Here is a 24,298-nt window from a genome sequence, read left to right as displayed (position 1 = left end):
ATATATATATATATATATTTTGCTCTTTTGAGCACTGGGAATAGAGCAATGAACAAGACAAAAATACTCTTTGAGCCCTGGGAATAGAGCAGCGAACAAGACAAAAATCATTGCCCATATGGAGCTTATATTTTGGCAAAAAAAAAAAGAACAAGAAAGTAGAATTTTCCTTTTTGACAGGTTCTGTAAACTTCGTAAAGTGAACTGTGACACATCCTGAAATTATTAATTAGATCAATTCTTCCAGACTAAATTAATAATTCTTCCTAGCCATATAGCATGAATTTGTCCTCACTGACATTCATCACTAAGATTTTTAGACCTTAATATTTCTCTTGAAAAGACACCAAGACATAGTTTCATCCCTTGGTTACTTCCAGTATGTGCCTCTGCTAGTAGAAATAATAAAATGTTAAAGATACGGGGGCTAAAATGGCCCTTGAGTAATTAACTCACTTTATTTTTTACCCAAGGACGCCCACAATTTAAGCACCCTGAGCAAAGACATGTGGTTAGCATATCTACCACACATGCCTTTCCACGGGGTTCACTTTGTTAGAGTAAAAATGTGCTCCTTGTATCCTAAATGCCATGTAATTGGTCGAAAATGTACTGATTCGAGTGACTGCTGCTCTGCCCCCAGCTGGACGCCAATGGGGAACTGCTCATTCGAAATGCCCAGCTGAAGCATGCTGGCAGATACACGTGCACCGCGCAGACCATTGTGGACAATTCCTCAGCTTCAGCCGACCTTGTTGTGCGAGGTAAGAGTTTCCACATCCTAACATTATAAAACCCAAGTTACTCCACTTGCATAACTAAGTATAATCTTCTGGTAACTCTGGCCCGAATTCTTAGATGTTTCGTCTTGATCCTTGAGAACAGCTTCTCATGCCTAAGAATAATTTCTGCCAGACAAGTAGTAAACAACACTGATTTTGTTTGTTTTACTAACTACATGTCTTCTAGAAACTTATCCCGCATACCCCCTACTAAATGCCTGTGCTTGTAAACTTAGTGCTTACCAGAAGTTCTCAGTTCCTGCTAATACTTTTTTTGTGTGCTGAGTATAGTGGTGTTTCTTTATTTTTTTTTATGGAAAAATATGCTTGTGCCAATGTTATCTATTCATTACTATCATCTGAGAATAAAAAGTGAGTTTATATATGTGTCATGTTTCTATTCTGTGCTTATTTTCAGACTAGTGCAATACATACTTGAGAGGGTGCTATACATACTTATTGAAAATATAACCCTTTTGGAACTGAATACTGCATAGATGTGAGGCCACCTCAGAACATGCTTTATCTTTTCCAAAATCATTCATGGGCTCTTCACTCACTGCCCATAGAATGAAGATCGTTCCTTTCAACTCAGCACCCAAGAAGTTCCATGGGTTACCTCAGCCCTTAGCCTTAATCTCTCACCAATCCTTGTAACCAACTCCACTATCCAACTAATCCACAAAAATACCCTAGCATTTCTACCTCTGTTCCTTGGATCACAGCATTCCTTCCATATCCTGTTCTCATCGTTTGTTGTTCAAATGTTACCTATCCTTCAAAGTGTGACTCAAGTATTAACAAATTCACGAGTCCTTTCTTGATGTTCCAAATATGAGCCTCTCTTCTAAACTTTTACAACAATACGACTTCTCTAGTGCTTTATAGCAATCTGTATACCTGTCATATTCTCTACTGTTGTGTAATTTACATAATTTTAAATTAATTTTAGTGAGCTACAGAATTCCCATGCATAGTTTCATAGCTCTCATTTTCTCTCTGTGTCAGTATCTATTTTTTCTATTCGAAAAAAATCTACATCTTTGTATTTCACCTGCTAGAAATATGTCTTCACCATTATTTAATTGCACATCTCAGCCAATATTTTTTGCACAGACAAATAAAATGTTATCTGTGGTTTGTTTTTTTCAATCCTCCTTCCAGATCTAGATCAATACAATTTCACTCAATCTCATGTGCCTTCTGCATTTCCCTGTAGAGCAATGGTGATATGGAGTCCCCACATCACACTGGGAAATTGCTTGAAAGCATTTTATTCTAGTTGAATATGTTCTACAATAGAGCTTTAAGAATTCTTGCTGAAATTTCTTTAACCAACTGAACTTACACATTTATTTCACATAACACTTATTTGAATATTAATAAAACACCAAAGCTACAAAATACTAAATCAAAGAGAGTTCATTTAAGTTCAGTACTTCCATAAAGAGTATTTTGTTATCTGGGGCATCTCTTGTCTTTGAGAGTTATCAGGGAGAAAAATTAGTTCACTGTTCTTTCTAGTCAGGTGTTTAGCTATTAGCTATTTGCAGCAATAACCTATGTACATATTTAATTGCAATTGTTTTTATGCAAGTAAGTTTACAGTTCTAAGCATGCAAAACACAGAGGTTATTCTTGTATTAGTCTTTTTAAAAAATATATTTTTGTTGATTTCAGAGAGGAAGGGAGCGGGAGAGATAGAAACAACAATGATGAGAGAGAATAATTGATCAGTTGCCTCCTGAACACTCCCTAATGGGGGTCGAGCCCACACCCTGACAGGGAAGCAAAACCATGACCTTTTGTTTTATAGGTCGATGATCAACCACTGAGCCATGCCAGCTGGGCTCTTGTATTATTCTTTATTAATTACTAGAGGCCCAGTGCACATATTCATGCATGGGTGGGGGTCCCTTGGCCTGGCTTGCAATAGGACTGATCATGCCCTTCCTGCCTAGTCCTGATCAGGGCCAATGGGGGCTAGCTGGCCAGGGATTGTGGTGGTGGGGGAACTGTAGGAGGTTAGCTGGCTGGGGAGGGGTCGCGGGAAGGCTCCAGGATGTGTCCAGCCCATCTCACCCAGTCCCAATCAGCCAGACCCCAGCAGCAAGCTAACCTACTGGTTGGAGAATCTGCCTCCTGATGGTCAATGTTCGTCATAGCAACTGGTCGAGTGGTCTACAGAAAGGTCCACCGATTGGTCAGACACTTAGCATTTTAGGCTTTTATATATATAGATTGTATTATTTTCCATACAAACAACTGAAGACCTACTTTTGTCCCACCCTGTATTAAATGAATATTATTATTATTATAATAGTGGTTATGTTAGAATATATGTACATCAGTTTCTTCATATAGTAATTACATTATAATAAACTCCCAGTATTCAGAAAGAAGTTTTACATATATCATTTAAGATTGGTAATGATATTACTCACACATACTTAGATAATTGGTAATCATCATAATGTGTATTTTACACAGCATAATATGCATTATTTACTCAATAAAATAAAGCTCTAGCAGGTATTATGTAAAATTATAACTTTTTTTCATTTTCTAACACCTTTAGTACCTAGAACAATACCTTAAAATAATGGAACCTGGCAAGTGTACTTAATAGAAATATGAGACAGCATTTTAAGTCCCTGCACTGCAGCATCATGTTCATAAAATTACATGAGTAGATGAAAAGTATTGCTTAGCATTTTATTTTATTTTTTTGAGATCTAATTGGCTTTACTAAGCAATTCATGAATTGGGCAGCATTCCAACTATCAACTAGAAGGGTGCTCCCTGCTTAGTATTTTAAAAGTTAGCAGAGTCATAATTATTCTGAAAACTTTACTTCTAATAATATAAAAGGTATTCATTTTATATCAAGAGACATTTTCAATTAAAATAGTGAACTACACTTCCATATAACTTGTGTTAAAATGTATATAAACTAGACCTTCAAATATGCTTTACATATTTAAATCATGGGATATAAAATTAGTTTATTATATTTCTTACATAAGAAGAACAACTGCCTTAAGTAATATTATTATCAGTCCATTTATCCACTTAATTACTTGTTTTTATCTAGTCCAGGATATTATAACCTGGAGGCCCTGGACAGACATCAAGGGGTCCATGGACTTCCTGAAATTGTATAGAAAGTTCCATGTGTATGTGCATTTTCCTAGGAAGAGTATTTATGATTTTCACCAGATTGTCATAGCCAGCAATGGTCACGATCATCTCGCGACATCAATTAAAAATAATGTTTTGTCAGTGAAAGAGGTAATTTTAGAATCACGCTTTTATAATATATTCTATGTAATAAAGAGGTAATATGCAAATTAACTGTCACACCTTCACACAAGATGGCTGTCCCCATGTGGCCACAAGATGGCCAGCAGGGGAAGGCAGTTAGGATTGACCAGGCCGGCAGGGGAGGGCTGTTAGGGACGACCAGGCCTGCAGGGGATGGCAGTTGGAAGGGACCAGGCCTGCAGGGGAGGGCAGTTGGAGGGAACCAGGCCTGCAGGAGAGGGCAGTTGGGGGGACCAGGCCTGCAGGGGAGGGCTGTTGGGGGGGACCAGGCCTACAGGGTAGGGCAGTTGCGGGGACCAGGCCTGCAGGGGATGGCAATTGGGGTGACCAGGCCGGCAGGGGAGGGCAGTTAGGGCTGACCAGGCAGCAGGGGAGGGAAGTCGGGCTGGCAGGGGAGCAGTTAGGCATTGATCAGGTTGGCAGGGGAGTGGTTAAGGGCTGATCAGGCTGGCAGGCAGAAGCAGTTAGGGGCAATCAGGCAAGCAGGCAGACGAGTGGTTGGGAGCTAGCAGTCCCGGATTGTGAGAGGGATGTCTGACTGTGGGATTGGGCCTAAACCGGCAGTCGGACATCCCCTGAGGGGTCCCAGATTGGAGTGGGTGCAGGCTGGTCTGAGGGACACCCCCCAGTGCAAGAATTTCATGCACCAGGCCTCTAGTATGTGTATAACATAGACAAAGAAATCTACAGGTCAAACAACTATTAATTGCTTAATATTTAAAAAGTCCTTCAGATTTTAAAACTATTCTTATTTAAGAAAAAAGAACCAGCTATTGGACTGAAAATGATTTTAAATTTCTTTTGTAAAAAATCAAAATTAAGAGGATTGATACAAATTTCCCTCTGTGTTGTTGTAACAAGTGTTTTATTTCTTAGGTCCCATAAAAATGCATTTCAGTTTGCTAAATCAAGCATGTGTGATGCATATGTACATCTCTGGACGAATGTTCTTTAGCAAAGCTATTCCTAGAGGATTTAAAGCTCTTCAGCTAAAAAAAAAAAAAGTGTCCTTTAGGGAGAAAGAGTTTTCAAGATTTATTCAGCAGCATTGTGGGAACATTAATGCAACATGCCAAATCTCAATTCTCTTTCATGAGTGCACTTTTGGACAGCATTCAAAAATGGACCATAAAATTAGGCCACAAAAGCAAGAAATTAGGTTTGACCTTCATATTTTACTGTTTTTCCATGGCATTTCTGCTATATTATAAATATCCTTGGCAATGCTATCAGCTTTGTTTGCTATTAAAATTGCCAAAATAGAAAATGCAATAACGATTATAATTTTCAGACCCCCCTTTTTACATCTGACATAATGTATTAAACAAAATTTATATAGTACAAGGCTGAAATTTAAAAAGAAAAAGAAAAAAGAAGAAAAGACTTTCAGTACCTGAAACATTTGTTCTCATTCTCAACCCCAATATAGGCTGCATAAAATTTGGAAATTTTTAAAATATGTTTTTATTGATTTCAGAGAAAGGAAGGGAAAGGGAGCAGGAAGTAGAAGCTGCCTCCTGTTCTCCACCTACTGGGGATCAAGCCCATAACTCGGGCATGTGCCCTGGCAGGGAATTGAACCATGACCTCCTGGTTCATGGGATGGTGCTCAACAAACTGAGCCACAGGCACTGGGCTGGAAATGCTTTTTTATTTTTAATTTCAGAGGAAGGGAGAGAAAGAGAGAGAAAGAAACATCAATGATGAGAGAGAAGCATTGATTAGTTGCCTCCTGCATGCCCCACACTGGGGATGAGACTGCATACAAAACCTGTGCCTCGACCTGGAATCAAATCCATGACCTCTTGGTTCCCAGGTCAATGCTCTATCACCAAGCCATTTCCGGCCAGGCTGGAAATGTTTTTAAAGTAAGTGAAGTTAAAGTGGATAATATAAAAATTGTGTAAATCATTTTATCTCCAAATCAAGTTTGTATTTTTATATTGTTATATTAGAAACTTATACCATTTTATGCAGATTTTTATTTAAATGGGAACATGTGTGTGTGTATTTCTATAAAGCTTTCCACTTTACTTCTAAGACCAAAATACAGTTACAGAATGAAAAGGCATAGAAGTTAGATGTCTCCTTTATTTGATGTAATCCAGTGAAGTTTTTATTACATGGCCTAATGATATGGTTACCAGATTCCTCCTTAAGGAGGTCATTTTGGTTGATGACTAACCCACTTTTAAATTCTGTGTTGGATAAGTGAACATGGCCAAATAAGTAATGTGATGGAAGCTGTCAATATACATTTTAGTCTGAATAATATTGCTTTATTTTATACCATCATCATAATGGTTGGCTAATGGTCTTTCCTACAGAAAATTCTCTTGAGGATGTATTACTCCCAGCTGTTCTAGATTAACAGAGACCATATACAAGGCTTACCTTTCTTCACTGTGCAGGCAAAAATATTTTTCAATCATTTATTTGGAGGTGTTGTTTCAGATTAATTAGTACTCTTTCTTTAAAAATTATATGAAATAGATAAACTATTTTAAGATACAAAGGATCCTAATGATCCCTTAGCAAATCATGCATTTATTATGTTTTTCCTTCCAACTTCTTTACGGGAGCTATATAAAATCTCTTCAGGAATGTTCAAATTTGAGTATGCAATTTTAAATCTAGATTAGTCCTTAAAATCATCTAAACAACTTTCATTCTCTTATTTTATTTAAAAATATATTTTATTGATGTTTAGAGAGAGGGGAAGGGAAAGGGAGAGATAGAGAAACACTGATTTGAGAATAGAACATCTATTGGAACCCCCACCAGGAATCAAGCCCGTAACCTGGACATGTGTCCTGACCGAGAATCGAACCCACAACCTTTCGGTGCATGGGACGATGGCCAACCAACTGAGCCACATCGGCTAGGACTCATTCTTTAATTTTACAAAATTTGGATGCTGAAAGAAAGAGACTTGCCCTATATTACAATCATCTTGGAATTCGAATTCAGTTTTCTAATTATAATAGGCCTCTTTCAGATAATATAAAAAATAAAATCTATAGTTAATTTCTAAAACCTCAATAGCTAATACTCTAAAATTTAATACTCGAAAACTTTCTATAGTTAATTTGATACGGTCCAGAAAGATTCCCAAGTCTGTTCTAGAACTGCTGCTGCGAAGTTGCAAGTCACTGATTTTGGCTCCTGCTCTTTTCTCTTTTCCTTTCCATCACCTGGCACACACTAATAAATAGTGATTTATTTTTAAAACATTGTGGTAAAGGTAAATCCAAAGACATTTAAAAGTTTATATTTTTAACTTTTGGGTTATTTAATGTTCTGTTTGTATGGCTAATTCAGGGACCCTGGATATTAATGAGAGAAAAGGGACATAGCATCTGCCATCATGTTAAATGTTTGTGAAAGTCTTGGTGCTAAATCAGGATTTAGATTTCTGTGGTATCTGGCATAAATATTCATATTGTGTTCAAGAATTCCTGTATGTATTGAAATTATTATTCAATAATCAAATTTATATTCAAAATTATTGTTAAAACATGACGCCTAAATTCATTCAAGAGGAGCTTTTAATAAATCAATTTAATCATTATAAAATTTGGAACAATAGAGAAAAAGGTTTTGTGTAGTATATACACTACGTTAGACAGGCATATAAGTACACAAATACCTACCACCCCCAACACACACACACACACACACACACACACACACACACACATTCATGCGAAGAGGTCCAGAGAAGAGATTCACTTTAGGCAGAAAGATGTGATCATCACAGTCAAATCAAAGAGAATCTTTGAGGTAGTTTTTCAAGTATTTGGGTCAGAAAAACACACATTTACCTCAGATACTTGGATAATTGCCTCTGCTTTCCACTTGCTCTGGCCAAGAGGGTTTGCCACAGAGACAGTGTAAAGATTCCAGCTCATCAGCCCTCACGGGACTGAGACAGGGAAATGGCCCTCCCTGCCCTCACTGGCTGGAACAATGACGGAGCGCCATTCTGAGGCACTCAGGCCCTATTGGCACTAAACCCCAGCAATACATCTATCAGTGGGGAAGCCAGCCCAGATATTAAGCATTCTTCTCTCCACTGAGAATCAACACATTGAAAAGCTACTAGAGGCAGTTCACTTCTCCATAACCATTATACACTACTGCTGAAATGATGAGTTGAAATGCATATGTGTCTATAATACATACAGAACTTAGAAAGTAACTTGATTGTTTCAAAGTTAACATTTATTAGTTTTATTTTTTAAAACTTTAGTAAATATAACAGCTTTCCCAATTTCTACTGAAGTTAAAAAGTACATCAATGATTTGAAATCCTATTTCTCAATCAATGTAAGGTCAGTGTAAATTAATGTAAATTCAAGGAAATTTTCAGCTATATTAACAAAGTATAGAGTTCATTTGGAATGGTCACACTTTTTTAAGCTTTAAGATGGGTCTTGGAAACGATCTAGCTTAACACTTCATTTTAAAAATTTAAAAAAATAACAACAACGGTGTGAGGGTTATAAACCGGTAGATGGTGTTATAAAATGTGCACTGCTATAAATTTAGATCTCTTCTTTTTTTCCTCACTGGGTTGCAGTGAGATAAGTTTCCTTTGAGGATTTCTTGCCCTCTTCTTCAATGACCTGCTCCTGACTCTCTGTCTTGTAATCAAACTGGTCAGCTCTTGGCAAACTGGAATTAATTCATTGCTACAGACTTGGTCTGCGTCCCTGGCTCCCTTAAAAAACAGCCAGCAGACTTGCTGTCCCCCATGCCGATTCCAGGAGAGAGAGTGGGGGTACAGGACTCCATAGATGTGCTTTGCTGCCCGGTGCCTCATTCCAGTGCCCTCCACAGACTTCACACAAGTCATTGTGTGTTTGCCAGACAATACCAAAGTAAGCTGACAATCATGCGAACGATGTCAACTTGCAAGAACAGTGCAGATAATCAGTGATGTCCAAAGCTTGATAAGCATGAATAAGTGGTAATTAGTTCATGTTTTTAAAATAATTTCAATGTATGCCAGCAAAATATGTTTGCAACTGTAATCTTTATGCTGTGAAAAACATATTATGAATATGAAATAAACAATAAATATAATTATATAATTTAATGTATAACATTATATAATAAAATATAATTACATGGCATATATTATAATGAAAGTGTTTCTTATTATATGTAGTATATTTATTACATTACAGGATGTGGCAAAAGAGGTTTACAGTTGTTTGTATGGAGAATAATATAATAACTAGTAAATAATAATACAAGAATAAATTCTCATATTGATAACTATAAACCTATTTTTGCCCTATCTTGTGCATAAGGATATGCAATATTTATTACAGGCCTATTATTTAACAGGAAGTATTTTAAGAGATAGATACTATTATTATTTCCATTTACTCATGAGGAAATTGAGTCCCAAAGAGGCTAAGTTACCTGCCCAAGATCATACAACCACCAAGTAGAAAAGCAAGATTTGAATTCAGGCAGTCTGATTTCAGATACAACACCAAGTATATTGCTGTGATATAATATAACCAAAGGCTAATCCAGATATATTCAATGAGATAAATAATCAACGTGGAAACATTAAAATGTAGGCCGTTTGTGGGGGGTATTCTATAGGGTGGACACTTTGCAATTTTATTTTTGCTGATGATATATCTATGGCTGATAAGGGGGAGCTATAGTGATTTTAAAGATATTTTTTCTACTAGCCAACATCATACAATTATAATTGCAATAGCAAAACCAGTAAATAAATTATAGTAGGTAGTTTTAAAACTTGATTGTACAATGTGCTCTTTGGCCTTAAAAACAATTCATTCAACATGTTTAAATGCCTTAGTTTATAACAGATTTCTCTACAGGACTGTCATGTGAATTTTATCATGTCATCCTAACAAATATCAGGGATTCAAATTTACTATATTACCTACTTTTCCTTGCTCTGACTCCTTAAGTTTAATTACCCCAAATATAAATATCAGATCATATATCTTTGTTGTACATCTGTTTCACTGTTAGTGTATGATTTATTTTAGGAAATTAATTAGATATTCTACCCAAAACACTCTGAAGCATTGATAATTTGAAGTTAAGTTAGAGAGTAGAATAAAATTTTAAGTTATTTGAAATTTGAATATTATATCTTCTCTTTTGGTTCATTTTATTAAACAAAAGAAGGCAAAACACTTTAGCTTCATTAATGAAAACATTACCAAGGAAAGACTTAATGGTGCGAAATCCCTTTTAAGTAAAACACTGTTCTTATAAATGATCTCTATGAAGTCTGCCGTGTCAAGTCTCGGGAATGTCTAATGACCACATCGCCCTGCAACCAGCCAATCTTATCAGCCCAGCTTCAGGGAATTTAATTATGTCCCAAAATTTTTTACTTCTAAGCAACTAAGAATGAAAGAAACTTAGAAAAGCTTTTATCTTCCAAATCTATGGTCAATTTAAGAAGTTGCAGAGAGGCCCTGGACAGCTAGCTCAATTGGTTAGAGCATCATCCTAAAAAGCCGAGGTTGCTGGTTCAAACCCCAATCGGGGCACATACGAGAATCAACCAATGAATGCATAAGTAAGTGGGACCAACACATTGATGTTTCTCTCTCTCTCCCTTCTTCTCCCTCTCTAAAATCAATTAATAAAAATGTTTAAAAAGTTGCAGAGAGGAAATTATAATCCTTTTGAATTTCTATCACATAGTTCCTCAAACTACCCTCATCACCGGAGTTAAGACCTAGTCAAGGAAAAGGAAAGAAATGTTAGAAGGACTGAACAACTGAATCTCTCTTGGCATCCTACAAATCCAGCCGTTTTGTAGTTTGCGCCCTCTCCACTGCCTCCTGGGAGGGGACTATAGCATCCTGTACTTATGTGACAGAATAGATCAGCCCAGCAGGGAGTTCTCAATATTTATTCTGTCACAGCATTTTTTTATTATCATGGTTAACTGTCCAATACACTTATAAATGAATGCAGATTTGGGCATAAATACAAGTCTCGTTTATTAAGTAAAACACTACCTCAATTTCTAATTGCCCCATGCTGGCCATCATTGGTCACTCTGTGAACCCTGGAGGAGGTGAGGAAATTGACTGTGGTGCATGGGAATTCCCCCACAGCCCTGCTGAAGGCGCCAACCCCCTTATTTGAAAGTGCATTGCAATGCCACTGAGTGAGAGCATGTTGCAGGAATATTCTTGAATCCATTTCATTTTTACAAAAAAAAAATGCCCAAATGCCTGAATTTTCAATATTATTAGTATCAAGTAATTTGTGACACACCCTCACGTGCCTGTCGCTAAGTAGTGTGGGGTCCGTGGCACTGAAGAACATACTTATGGGCAATAGCTCTCCACAGTCTCACTGGCTCTCACCTATCCAGCCGCTGGAGCCCCTCCACACAGCCTGAGGGTCTCCCAGGAGGAAGGGACTATCACACACAGGAATATGTCAAATCCGTCTGATGTCTGTGCTTTAAACAACTGGGAGGACCACTGTTTGATAGGTTCTTACGTAGGCTGGCAGCTCCTGTAGCTAATTCCAGAAATGGCCCTCCACTGTGGAGCAGTTTAGGGAGCCCTCCCCCCCGCTCCCCCCCGTGACTATATAGTCTCCTCTTTCCACACTCACAGCCTCAAATTGCAGATAAGCTATGCTGACAATACAGCAAAAACAATCACAACTTCACTTAAGAGGTTGGGGGGAGAGCATGTCTAAAATTAGCAATTTGTGTGACCAGTTATCATATGGACAACATATTCAACAAGCAATCAGCAGAGACAAGTTTTCCTAGAAACTATTTCTACTATTTAAATGACTCTTACAAGGGGCCACTAGTGGTTTTGAAGTGGCCTAATTCTAATCATCAAACTACACTTTAGTGTTGGGTAGATGAAAGAGTTGGACAATCATCTTGTTAATTGCATGATTTTCTAGATGATAATATAATTATACAAATATATGCATGCAGTCATTACAAGATCTGTGTGGTGCAATGGAACAGGTATGGCTTTTAGCATTAGACATAAATTAGAAATCCATTTCACCCACTAAGTAACCTGGAGACTTAGACTAGTCAGTTCATCACTGTAAGCTTCAGATTCCACGTACATGAAAGAGAATAATAATATTACACTTCACACATCACCCATGACCAGTTCTTATAAATGTTCCTTTATTTCCTTCCCCTTAGCTAGGCATACAAAATAAATACAATATTATTAAATACACAGGTTCCCATGATATCTTCCCCAACCGCTGATTACTTTTTTTATAGTTACTGATTAAATTCATCCTCAGTATTTTTTGCCTCATTAGCCCTTTAAGGTCTAAGCCGGTGATGGTGAACCTATGACACGCATGTCAGAGGTGACATGCGAACTCATTTCTTTGGTTGATTTTTCTTTGTTAAATGGCATTTAAATATATAAAATAAATATCAAAAATATAAGTCTTTCTTTTACTATGGTTGCAAATATCAAAAAATTTCTATATGTGACATGGCATCAGAGTTAAGTTAGGGTTTTTCAAAATGCTGACACGCCGTAAATATATATAAGTCTTTGTTTTACTATGGTTGCAAATATCAAAAAAATTTCTATATGTGACACGGCACCAGAGTTAAGTTAGGGTTTTTCAAAATGCTGACATGCCGAGCTCAAACGGTTCGCCATCACTGGTCTAAGCATATGTTTTAATAAGTAGGCTGTGGAGTGAAATTAATAAGTACTATTAATAGGTACTATGTGGAGTGAAATATCAAAGGGTCTAAGAGTTTGGGGTTTTGAGGGGTTGCCGAGGGGCTCTTGTGCTTTAGAGAGTCCGTCACTGTTTCGAGGCAGAGGCTTGATTAGGCCAAAGCTTGTCACTTCAGCCTTTTGTCTTTTGGACTCGCATCTCCAGTGACTGGGAGATGTTTTTCTTTGATCATTATTTTAACTTATCCATCAAGGAAACGTGGCCAATCCCCAAAGGACATGGCTTCCTGCCCCTACCTGGGCATCCGCACTGTCCCTTCAGCCTTGGTCTTTCCTCTTGCAGGTAAAAGCAGAAAAGATGGAGAGAAAAACATGGTGGATCCTTTTCTCCCCGTCTGTGCCAGCCTGCCTCCAACCTGGTGATCCTGGGCACTCACCACTTGTGTGAAAATCTTTTTGTTTAAACATATTATACTACATTTTACTAATAACTCAATCTTGTAGCTTCTGCAGTTCCCCAATCCCTCCCCTCAATCTAGTTCGTAGAGGAATTTTTTTTCCCTTTTGAAACTTCTAAACATACTTTGGGCAAAAAGGTATTTAAAAATGTAATGACACTGCTTCACTAATATCTGAAACATGTCTAGTGAACTAACCCAGTGCATCATTTAATGGCCAAATACAATTTTTGTGTTTTCATAGCCTGTTTTTCTTTGAAATCACATATCTCAGAAATTAGCCCATTATTTGGGGGAAAAAATGATGAGTAAACTGGTAAATTATAATACAGGAGTGTTGCTATTGAATGGGTTGTTTGATTTACCTAAGCAGGTAATGAACAAGGTTGTCAAATTGGCTAATGAGTCATCTTAATTAGGATATAAGCTAAGGCCGCATTACTCCTGCGGCCTTTGGTATCCTGGTGCCATACATATTCTTTGGCAAGAAAGGATAAAAAGCAGCAGTTAACAAATGAAGACTATCCATGGCTCTGTAGGGTTTTTGGAACAATTCCTGGAACTGGGAAGTGAAAGTGGACAGCATGTGGAGAAAATGATCACGGAAATAAGATTTGGGTGAAGATGGCCAAGCCATTAATAGCGTGCATACATATTTAATTTTACTAACTCCTACCATCAGCCTTAGATTTTTTCTTTTTGAGGAAGATTGAGAATGATCAGAAGGATTTGAGCAGAAGTAAAGAATTAAAATTGAAGCCCATACAATTCTTTCTGAAACTGCTTACATTTAATTATTTGAAAATGCTTTCGCTTTCCCCCTTTGGTCAGAGACATGCTTAAAATCCTTATTTCTTCAGAAGAAATATTTTGCTCTTCTTAAGTGGGTTTATGTTTGGGTGTGGGACATTGTATAGACTTCTCATTATTAACTCAAGCATCCCCATCTGTGGTTGAAAGAACTCTTCAGAAAGTTTGAGGAATATGGACATGACATGAATAGTTTGAATACGATATGAATAGTTTTCTTTTTAAAATAATGTATTAGTTATTTTAAATAAATACATATCTCAAGATGTTACTTATTCCCATCTTTTTAAAAGTTTTTAAATTTTTTTCTAGTCTCCATTTATTGTTACAGAATCATTTTAATAAGTTATTTAACATTAATCTGAGGATCTCATGTGTCTGTAAACATCACCATGGAGACGTGGTGCATGAATCCCTTTGTGGGAATTTTCTTACAGAGCCCATAATTGAAAGTCTACCACCAAGACCAGATAGAGATAGAGGTTTGGAAAGAAAGAATAAAATTTAGAAAGAAAACCACATGACAAGTATGACTGGTTCCAAGAAAGGGAAAGTCTTCTTGTTTAGATAAAGTGCCTCAATATCAACTAGACTGATACAGATTCATTTACCTCCCTTTAGCTTCATTCTCATTTCTACTTGGGATCAACTTTCACTTTAATCAATGTTAGAAATTTGAAAACTACCATGCTCTCATTAAATTTTAGAGTAAAGATATTTAATATTCAGCTTCATCTTAGCACAGCCTTAAATATTGATGAGACCACACGACATTAATTTGTGTTTTATAAACTTATTGCTCAACCACTGCCTTAATACTTTTTAGAGCAGGAATCATACTGTAGTAATAAAAGGATTTTGACATATTTTGGGAAAAAAGAAGCCACCTTTTTCTAATATAACTAATACTCTTTAACATTGTTATTTTAAGATCCTTTTATTTTAAAAGGCAGGATAATTTGTTCTGAAAAGATTTTTGTTTCCATGACATTTAAGCTTGTTATCAAAACTTTCTATTTTAGTAAAAATTAAAAATGAACCACAGTATATCTGTGTGTGGTGTTTTGCTTGTGATTACACATTGGGAAGTTGTAAGTGAAAAAAGGAAGGCAACACCAAGTTGTCCTTTAGGCTTGACATCAAGGTTTATTTTAAAAGTGTGTGCTACGTGGGGCGAAGTCCCAGCAAAACCAGCACATTTCTGTGTTCGGTTCCAAGTCTAGTTGTTTAGAAAGCCAGTCAGTGCCTAAGAGAGAGAAAGTACGTTAGTCCTACTGCTTCAGTGTTGCTACCAATCCCAGTGATGACTGGGGTATGATTACAGCTACTGTGCATCTTTTGAATTCTGAAGAGTCCCCTTTTCATATCTTCTATCCCATTTGGTCTATCAGAAAATGAGTCTAAAGTATTGATTGAAATAATATGGTCAGCTAGTTTGTATTTTGTGAGTAATCATTTTGAAAAGCTTTTTTTTTTTCCTAGCTGCCTTTTCTCAAATATCTAAACTCTTCTTTATTGACTGTATTCCTAAAAAGGAAAAGACACATTGATAAAAAATGACATTTCTTTTCATTTTTCCTTCTAATAACATGAATGAGAACTTGACATTTCTTTTCATTTTTCCTTCTAATAACATATGAATGAGAACTGGGTGGAAACCACATTTGTATTTTGTTTGTAAGTAGGTACCTATTACTAAAAACAGTAGTGAAATTCAGGAAAGATGAACAAATACCTTTTGGTGATCAGGAAAGACTGGAGATGTATTGAGTATTAATTTATAAATGGGTGATGTTATCTTTACTTACCTGTTTTTAAAGGCTTATTTTTGATATAGTTATTGAAAAGTTGATTTCAAGGCAAATCATTTGGTTTCAAATCCTAGCCTTTCCATTTATTTCCTGAGTGACTATGATTATTTTATTTAATCTATCCTTGTCTGTTTTCTCATCTGTAAATTAGGGATTACTATAAGAATTATAAAAGATTTAGCAATGACTGCAATGTAATAAAAATAAAATATATTATTTTATTAAAATGTACAATATAAATTTTCTTTTTTTAATACTAACAGCATTTTACTTCATGCAAATTTAAGTTATGGATTCACACTAGTTTAAAAAAATACAGACATATTCAAGAGAACATCAATATAAATGTCAGGTGGCTCTTTGGACGTCTTTGGCAGACAGGTACCTTTGGACTGCACAATCTGAATTTCAAATGGGCTTTTCCTCATTTTGAGTGAGTTGTGCCAGGAAACCCAGTTTCTCTGACTCTGCATGCTGCCACGGACTAATTGTGTGATTCTGGCAATAACCCTTCTCAATGGCAACATTCTATATAACATGTGCAGATTTTGGCTTAAGTGAACTCTAAAATGTGTGTGATCTACGTTGCGTATAAAGTTATTTCCATTATTTGCCTATGTTTGATGATTTAATAGTAAAAACATGCAGTAATTGAGTTAGGATAATGCTTTATGTAAAGTAATGAGTTTCTTGGTTCTGATCATGAGTGTGCACTGTATTGCAATGTGGTTTCTACACATAAAACATGCACTATGTTCTTTCTGAGCACGAATGCCAAATTTGTTCTATATTATTTATATGTCTATTTCATTCATTTTGGATGGTGTGTTATTCTTATTTTAGCTAATATCAAGAAGTATAAGTTCACTCCTACAAATTATACATTAACAAAACTTTACCTTTTATTACATTTGTTCCCAAGTAATAAAATTTACTACCATGAATGGGGGGTGTCTTGTGTTATTTTACTATTACTATGCATGCATTTGTGTTGTTCAACATACACATCTTCCTCCTTGAGACCAACTACACAGAAATTGGTGAAGGTTTAGGGTGCTGTCTATACGTTTGCAAAGACCAAAACCCATATGGAGAAAAAGTAGCCAGTCATGTAGGCTAAGCATATGATCTGATATATAAATAGGAAGGTATTTATTTTTAGCCAGAAGATAAAAACATGTCTCTACTCAATATGAAAAAAGGAAGGGGCTGCTTTACTAAAGTTGTTGATTATTATATTTGGCATGCCTAATTCCATTGGGGATGGCCTTCTTTCTGGTGCAAATAAGTGATGCTGCTTTCTGAAATGTCTGTTCAAGGAGAGGAGCTCGCTAATAACTGAGAAACTTCTTGGCATTGTAAGTGATGGATGCCACTGCACCACTTAAAAGACATGTTTCTCATTTTAAAAAATATATTTTTATTTATTTCAGAGAGGAAGGGAGGGAGAGAGAGACAGAATCATCAGTGATGAGAGAGAATCATTTGTAGGCTGCCTCCTGCATGCCCCAGACCAGAAATCAAGACTGCAGCCCAGACATGTGCCCTGAAAGGGAACTGAACCAAATTGAAAGGTGATCTGGTTCATAGGTGGACACTCAACCATTGAGCCACACTGGCCAGGCCATTTATAAAAAAACAAAAAACAAAAAACTAAGGCAAGAATAAGGATCTTGTATACCATCATCATGGCATTTACTACTTTCTCTTATAGTTATTTGTTTACTGGTTCATTTCACCCCTTTCAAGACAAAGAGCTACTTGAAATCCAAAAGCTACATCGCATTTATCTTTTCATTTCTACCACCCAAGCACAGTTCTCACAAATTAAAGTATACATGAATAATATTGGTACTAAGTAATGAATCATCTGCAAAAATCTATTTTAACAATGTTTTATGTTCTGGAGTAATAATTCTTCTTTCCTAAGATGTTACATTATATAATTTGATGTTTTCAGAGCAATTTTTTTCTACATTTTATAAAAGTAGAAATACTAGTATTTCTTTTAATATTATATATATTCCTATTACAAAACCAGTATAAATGTATTACCCAAAATAATACATAACATCATTCCCAGAAATTTCTACTCCAAGGAAAATAAACTACCTATAATATTTAGGGTTATAAAAAAGTACTTGGTTCCATTTTGGGGAAGCAGAATGAAATATTTGACTATTCTCATGTTTGGACTGAATTGTGCTATCATCTGTGATTCATGCATGGAGCAAGTGTTCATTCATTCTCATTATGCTGCAGTCTGTAATAAGTCCCTTGGATGCAAATTGTATTTTATGTTTCAAAGAGTATCATATGTATCCTGAATAATAATGATATTTTAAAGTGACAGCATTTATCAAAAAGAGACAAATGAAATCATTTAGTGAAAACCATACATACTATCATTATCACTTCTTATGCTTTATATTTAAAAGGAATGTGGCAACACTGGTTATATCTTTAGGTTAATTGCAAGGAGGACATGTTTGTATTCGAATATGTGCTTAATTCACTGTATGGGATTCATTGATCCATCACCCACATTTTCATTCCAGGCCCTCCAGGCCCTCCAGGTGGTCTGCGAATAGAAGACATCAGAGCCACTTCTGTGGCACTTACTTGGAGCCGTGGCTCAGACAATCATAGTCCTATTTCTAAATATACTATCCAGACCAAGACTATTCTTTCAGATGACTGGAAAGATGCAAAGACCGGTGAGTTTTATGTGTCCAGTTCTTCTGTAGCATATTTTTAAGTGAATACTTTCATAAAAACAAAATCCTGAACATTTTAAGAATTTTATTATCTACCCAGAAATGCCTTTTTATTATTAAGCTTAAAAAAAAAATCTCAGTGCTTTGATAGTGAAAAACAACACAAGGAACTTAAACATTTTAAAGTCATTGGAGGAAAAGAGCTGAATGTCTAAATCTATAACAGGAAAGCAAAGAGAGGCCACCTGATTTTCTTTTCATTGGGAAGTATCTCTCCCTCCCCCCTCTTTACCTCCCTCCCCTCTCTCTTTCTCAAAAGGAGTTTTTTATAGCTTATTATTTATGACCCATTTTTCAATTATGGAAGTACTATAGTTCTGCATTATAAAAAAGCCACATTGATCACAAATATTAATTAAAGTATCCAAATCTTACAACTATAAGCCTTTCCATTCTGAGAGTGATCTTCCCTGGGTTGAATTTTCTCAAAAATTACTTTTCAAGAAGTTTTGGATCTCAACTGTTTTATTTTCTTACTAGAGGCCCGTTGCATGAAGAGATTCGTGCAATAGGCCTTCCCTTCCCCTGGCTGCTGGCCCCGTTTTTCCTCCAGCACTTAGGACCCAGGCCTTCGCTCTGGCCAGAGCCTTCAGTCTTCACTCTGCTGCTTTGCCCCTACTGCCATCTATGTTGGGTTAATTTGCATACTCTCCTGATTGGCTGGTGAGGTAGCGGAGGGATGGTTAATTTACATGTTTATCTATTATTAGGTAAGATATTAAGAGTTCGTAAAAGTTGATCAGGAAAAAAATACATAAATGGGTATCTTCCCTTGTCTATTAACTACTACCATTGCCATTTCTCATGACTAGCTTACAATATCACATAGTTTATTTTCTCCTGCAGCATCAATGAAGATAGAGCATCCTTTCAGTAAAGTATGTTTGTCAGTTTTGACAATATTTTAAAACAACTTGTGGTTGTCAGAAATTCTTTTAGGTACATGAAGAAGATACATAGAAATATGGGCTCAGTTTTACCAATGGGAAGAAAAAAAGACAGAAGTGTTGAATTAAATGTGTCCCTCTTTTAAAAGTTGAGAAAAGAATTAACCCCAATATATTCTAAGCCTGTTCCTATTTTTGCTTCCCTTAACATAATGGAATTTATTTGTATTGCTCACGAAGAGGCTTTACTTTAGATGTACTTTCCTTTGATAATTTCTTCCTATCATGAGAGATGAACCAAATATACACTTGCAACCTGTTACAAGGGTTTATGATATATTTTAGTATTAAATGATCCTCCATATATACATAGAAAATTCAAATGAATTTGAAAGGGATGAAAATTCTTTATTTCATTATGCTTGTGAGCATAGTACTATATATAAATATATAGTCATTTGCTTCATGATAATGTTTTGTTCAATGACAGACCTGATATACAATGGTGGACAGGAGAAGCATTTTAAATAGGGTTATTCTTATATTAGTATAGCTACCCTAACTTTCTCACAGTTCCTGTTTTCATATCTTCCCGTATTCTCAACCTCTTTTTATCTTTGAATCTAAAGATATTGTCTGTTGACATCACATAGTACAATCTTGTTTTTTATCCAGTCTGATAATGTCTGCCTTCTGATTGGATTCTTTAATCCATTAACATTTAATGTTGTTATCAAAATTGATTGATACCTGTTTTTCACCTGTTTCACTTGTTTTTGTTCCTTTATTCCTTCTTTACTGCTTTCTATTGCATTAAATGAGTATTTTATAGAGTAATGTTTTAATTTTAATAATATTCATGATAGATAGGTAGGTAGGTAAATAGATAGTAGATAGATAGATAGTAAATAGATAGATATAGGGATTCCCTACATAATGAAAGCCTAATATGCTAAGTGTCCGTTTGTTCAACCGTTCGACCAGTCTCCATGACACGCACTGACCACCAGGGGGCAGAAACTCTGATTGGTAGATTAGCTTGCTGCTGGGGTCCAACCAATCGGGACTGGATGAGATGGGTTGGGCATGCCCTGGAGCCCTCCCGTGGTCCTTCCTCGGCCCCAATCGTGTATTGGTGGGGTCCCTAAGCCTGGCCTGGACCCTCTGCAATCCGCAACCCCTAGGGGAATGTTGGAGAGCCAGTTTTTGCCCGATCCCTAAAAGGCCAGCTCGAGGGACCCCACCCATGCACGAATCCATGCACCAGGCCTCTAGTATAGATATAGATATCCTTAATGGGCTACTCTAGGGCTTACTAGGTACAACTGAACTTATCAGAATAGACTTCATATTTTTACTAACTTATATTCAGTGAGACATTGAAATGTTAATCCTAGCTAGCGCTATTCTATTTTACCTCTTCTATGTGCTATATTTTATTGTTACACATATTGCACATATATATATATTATAAACTTGATAATATCCTGCTAAAATCTTCACATTCTTTAATTTTAATGTCTTTCAAAGCAGCTAAAGAAAAGAAATAAAAGCAAGCATATATTTTTAGAGTTTGTTATGTTAACCTTTTTATTTACCATTTCTGGTACTCCTCATTGTTTCCTATAAATTTGAGTTTATTTTCTTATTCTAATACAACTTTGTTTTTACCTGCCCTGTTAAGTTATTGTCAAATATTTTACATTTCTAAATGCTATAGCCCCACCAACAAAATTTTATTTATTTTTACACAATTTTATTTAGCATAATACACACATATGTTTATATACACATACATATAAGTATATATGTATATATGTATATATCCATATATGAATATGGATAAATAAAAATATACATTGATAAATAGGTAAATATGGTTTTCTACAATGGCTTTAAAATCAGATAAGAGAAGAATAAAGAAGAAATATGTATTTATATTATCTTTTATAATTAAATAATACCTTTACCAGTGCTCCTTATGCATAGAGTTTTTTTTTTTTTTTTACAAATTACTCTCTGGGGTCAGTTTCTTTCAGCCTGAATAATTTACTTTACTCTTTCTTCTAAGGTAGGCCTGCTAACAACCAATTCTCTCAGTTTTTGCTTATCTGGATATGTCTTTATTTGACCTTCTCTTTTAAAAGAGTTTTACTGGATATAACAGACTTTGTTGACAGTATGTTTTTCTTTTAGTACTTTAAATATGTCATCTTAGATACTCTTTATCAGGTTGAGGAAGTTCTCTTTTATCCTCAGTTTATATTTTATTTTATTTACTGAAAGTTGTGTCTTTCATTTTATCTTTAAGTGATATTATTTGGATATAAACTCGAAGTTGCTTTTTATTGGAAGCACTTTAAAAATATGGTGCCTTTATCTTTTTGCATACGTTGTTTCTGATGAGAAGGTAACTATTGTTCCTAACCTTATATTCCTGCATTTAGTGTGACCATTTACTTTAGCTACTTTCAATATTTCCTTATAGTTGCTTTTAAGCTGCATGGGAATATATTGACCCTGATGAGGTTTATTTGCATCTTGGATCTTTGAGTGGATATCTTCCTTCAACTTTGGACATTTTCAGTCATTTTCTCCCTAGATTCTCTCTCTCTCTCTCCCTGATCTCTAGTGACATGTATGTTACACTTTTTATGTGTTCCACAGATTGTAGACACTGTGTATATATATGTTTGTGTGCATATGTTTGTGTTTCTATTAAGATCTGATTTTTTATTATTGAGATTTTCTATAAAAATTGGCTTCACTCCGAACTGACCAGCAACAAACCTGGAACTTGAGACCCCTTTCCCGATTCACAGTACTTTCCTTTATTGTGCAAAGTACTCTCCTCTCTTCCTGACTCAAGGAATAGCAATCAGGTTGAGAGGAATTTGGCTGAAGAGAAGGGACACAAAGTCTCTCTGCTCCTGGCTGTTTTTCTCTTGCATTTGGCTTGAGGCATGAATCTGCTTCCAAAGTAAACCTAACTCCCTTCCCAGCCTGAGTGTGGGGTGGTGCTAGGAAAAGAAAATGTACCCAACTGTTCCTACCAGGGCTGAAGGGGTCAGAGAAGAGTGCATGGGGTAGACATCCATTTATAGGGATAATAGGTTTCAGAAGAAAACGAAACAAGAAAAAAAGTGTGCTAGATTTAAAACATGCATATGTCCTCAAATGATAGCTATGAATGAGCAAATGAGGATGAAGCAGAAGAAATATTTTGTCCATGGGCCCTTTATGGATAGCGTCAGTCTTGATATTCCAGCTGTAATAATTATATGAGCTACCTACCTCAAGATTGGAGCTGAGAATAAGTCAGAGATAAAACAAGATTTAAATCCTATTATCTCGATGTGGTGTGGGTCAAAACTCCTGTCCCAATCTGGTTAAAGAAAAGCAGGCCAGATTGAAGATCCACTTTAAATTCCAGATACATTATTTAATTGATAGATGTTTGGCTTGAGGCATGAATCTGCTTCCAAAGTAAACCTAACTCCCTTCCCAGCCTGAGTGTGGGGTGGTGCTAGGAAAAGAAAATGTACCCAACTGTTCCTACCAGGGCTGAAGGTGTCAGAGAAGAGTGCATGGGGTAGACATCCATTTATTGGGTGAATATTATAAACATACTAGAGCCCCAGTGCACAAAATTTGTACAGGTGGGGAGGGGTCTTTAGCCCGGTATGCGCCCTCTTGCAGTGGAGCCCGTGGGGAGTGGGCCTAAGCCAGCAGTCAGACATCCTTAGCACTGCCACAGATGTGGGAGAGGCTTCCGCCACCACCACCACCACTGCACTTCCGGGCATGAGCCTGGCTTCTGGCTGAGCGGCGCTCTCCCTGTGGGAGTGCACTGACCACCAGCGGGCAGCTCCTGTGTTGGTCGTCAGTGCACTTCATAGCGAGTGGTGGTTATGCAGCATTAGCATACATTAGCATATTACACTTTGATTGGCTGAACAGATGACTGGACACTTAACATATTAGGCTTTTATTATATAGGATACTAAAAACATGTTTGTTTGAGATATTTATACTTTCATAAGTATTGATGTTAATGCATATCAACAAGAATTGTTGGCCCTGCCAGCATGGTTCAATGGCTGAGCATCAACCTATGAATCAGGAGGTCTCAGTCCAATTCCCAGGCTGCTGGCTCAATCCCTAGTGTGGGGTGTGCAAAAAGCAGCCAATCAATGATTCTCTCTCATCATTTATATTTCCATCTCTCTCTTCCTCTCCCTTCCTCATGGAAATAAAATTACATATATATCCTATGTAATAAAAGGCTAACATGCAAATTGACTGAACAGCAGAACAATTGGTCGCTATGACACACACTGACCACCAGGGCAGAGATTTTCAATGCAGGAGCTGCCCCCTGGTCAGTGCACTCCCATAGGGGGTGCGCCGCTCAGCCAGAAGCCCGCTTACTGCTGGCGAGTGCAGCCATGGTGGCGGGAGCCTCTCCCACCTCCACAGCAGTACTAAGGATGTCCCAATGCAGGCTTAGGCCCACTCCCGCTGGACATCCCTCGAGGGATCCTAGACTACAAGAGGGCACAGGCCAGGCTGAAGCACCTCCCCCTGTTGAGTGCACAAATTTTGTGCACTGGACCTCTAGTGTATATATTAAATAATTATTGTAATTGGTTTTGTTCTAAAAAGAGCAGTGTTCACAACTTTAGAAATCCTCATTGAGAATATTAATCTTAATTTATAGGTATCAAATTATTTTCTAATA

The 24,298-nt window shown here is 36.5% G+C and overlaps 1 protein-coding gene across 1 annotated transcript in view; it reads left to right on the top strand.

Annotated features, from left to right (window-relative positions):
- CNTN1 (contactin 1) overlaps window positions 1-24,298 on the top strand; it is a 298,926-nt gene that overhangs the window by 219,533 nt on the left and 55,095 nt on the right. Inside the window, 2 exon segments of the mRNA XM_015558560.1 lie at window positions 644-764; window positions 18,452-18,610. Of these exon segments, the coding sequence (XP_015414046.1) occupies window positions 644-764; window positions 18,452-18,610 (280 nt within the window).

This window comes from Myotis davidii, unplaced genomic scaffold (genome assembly GCF_000327345.1).
Source record: "Myotis davidii unplaced genomic scaffold, ASM32734v1 scaffold290, whole genome shotgun sequence".
Taxonomy (NCBI): domain Eukaryota; kingdom Metazoa; phylum Chordata; class Mammalia; order Chiroptera; family Vespertilionidae; genus Myotis; species Myotis davidii.
The sequence above is the reverse complement of the archived record's forward strand: the minus strand, read 5'-3'. Positions and strand labels throughout refer to the sequence as shown.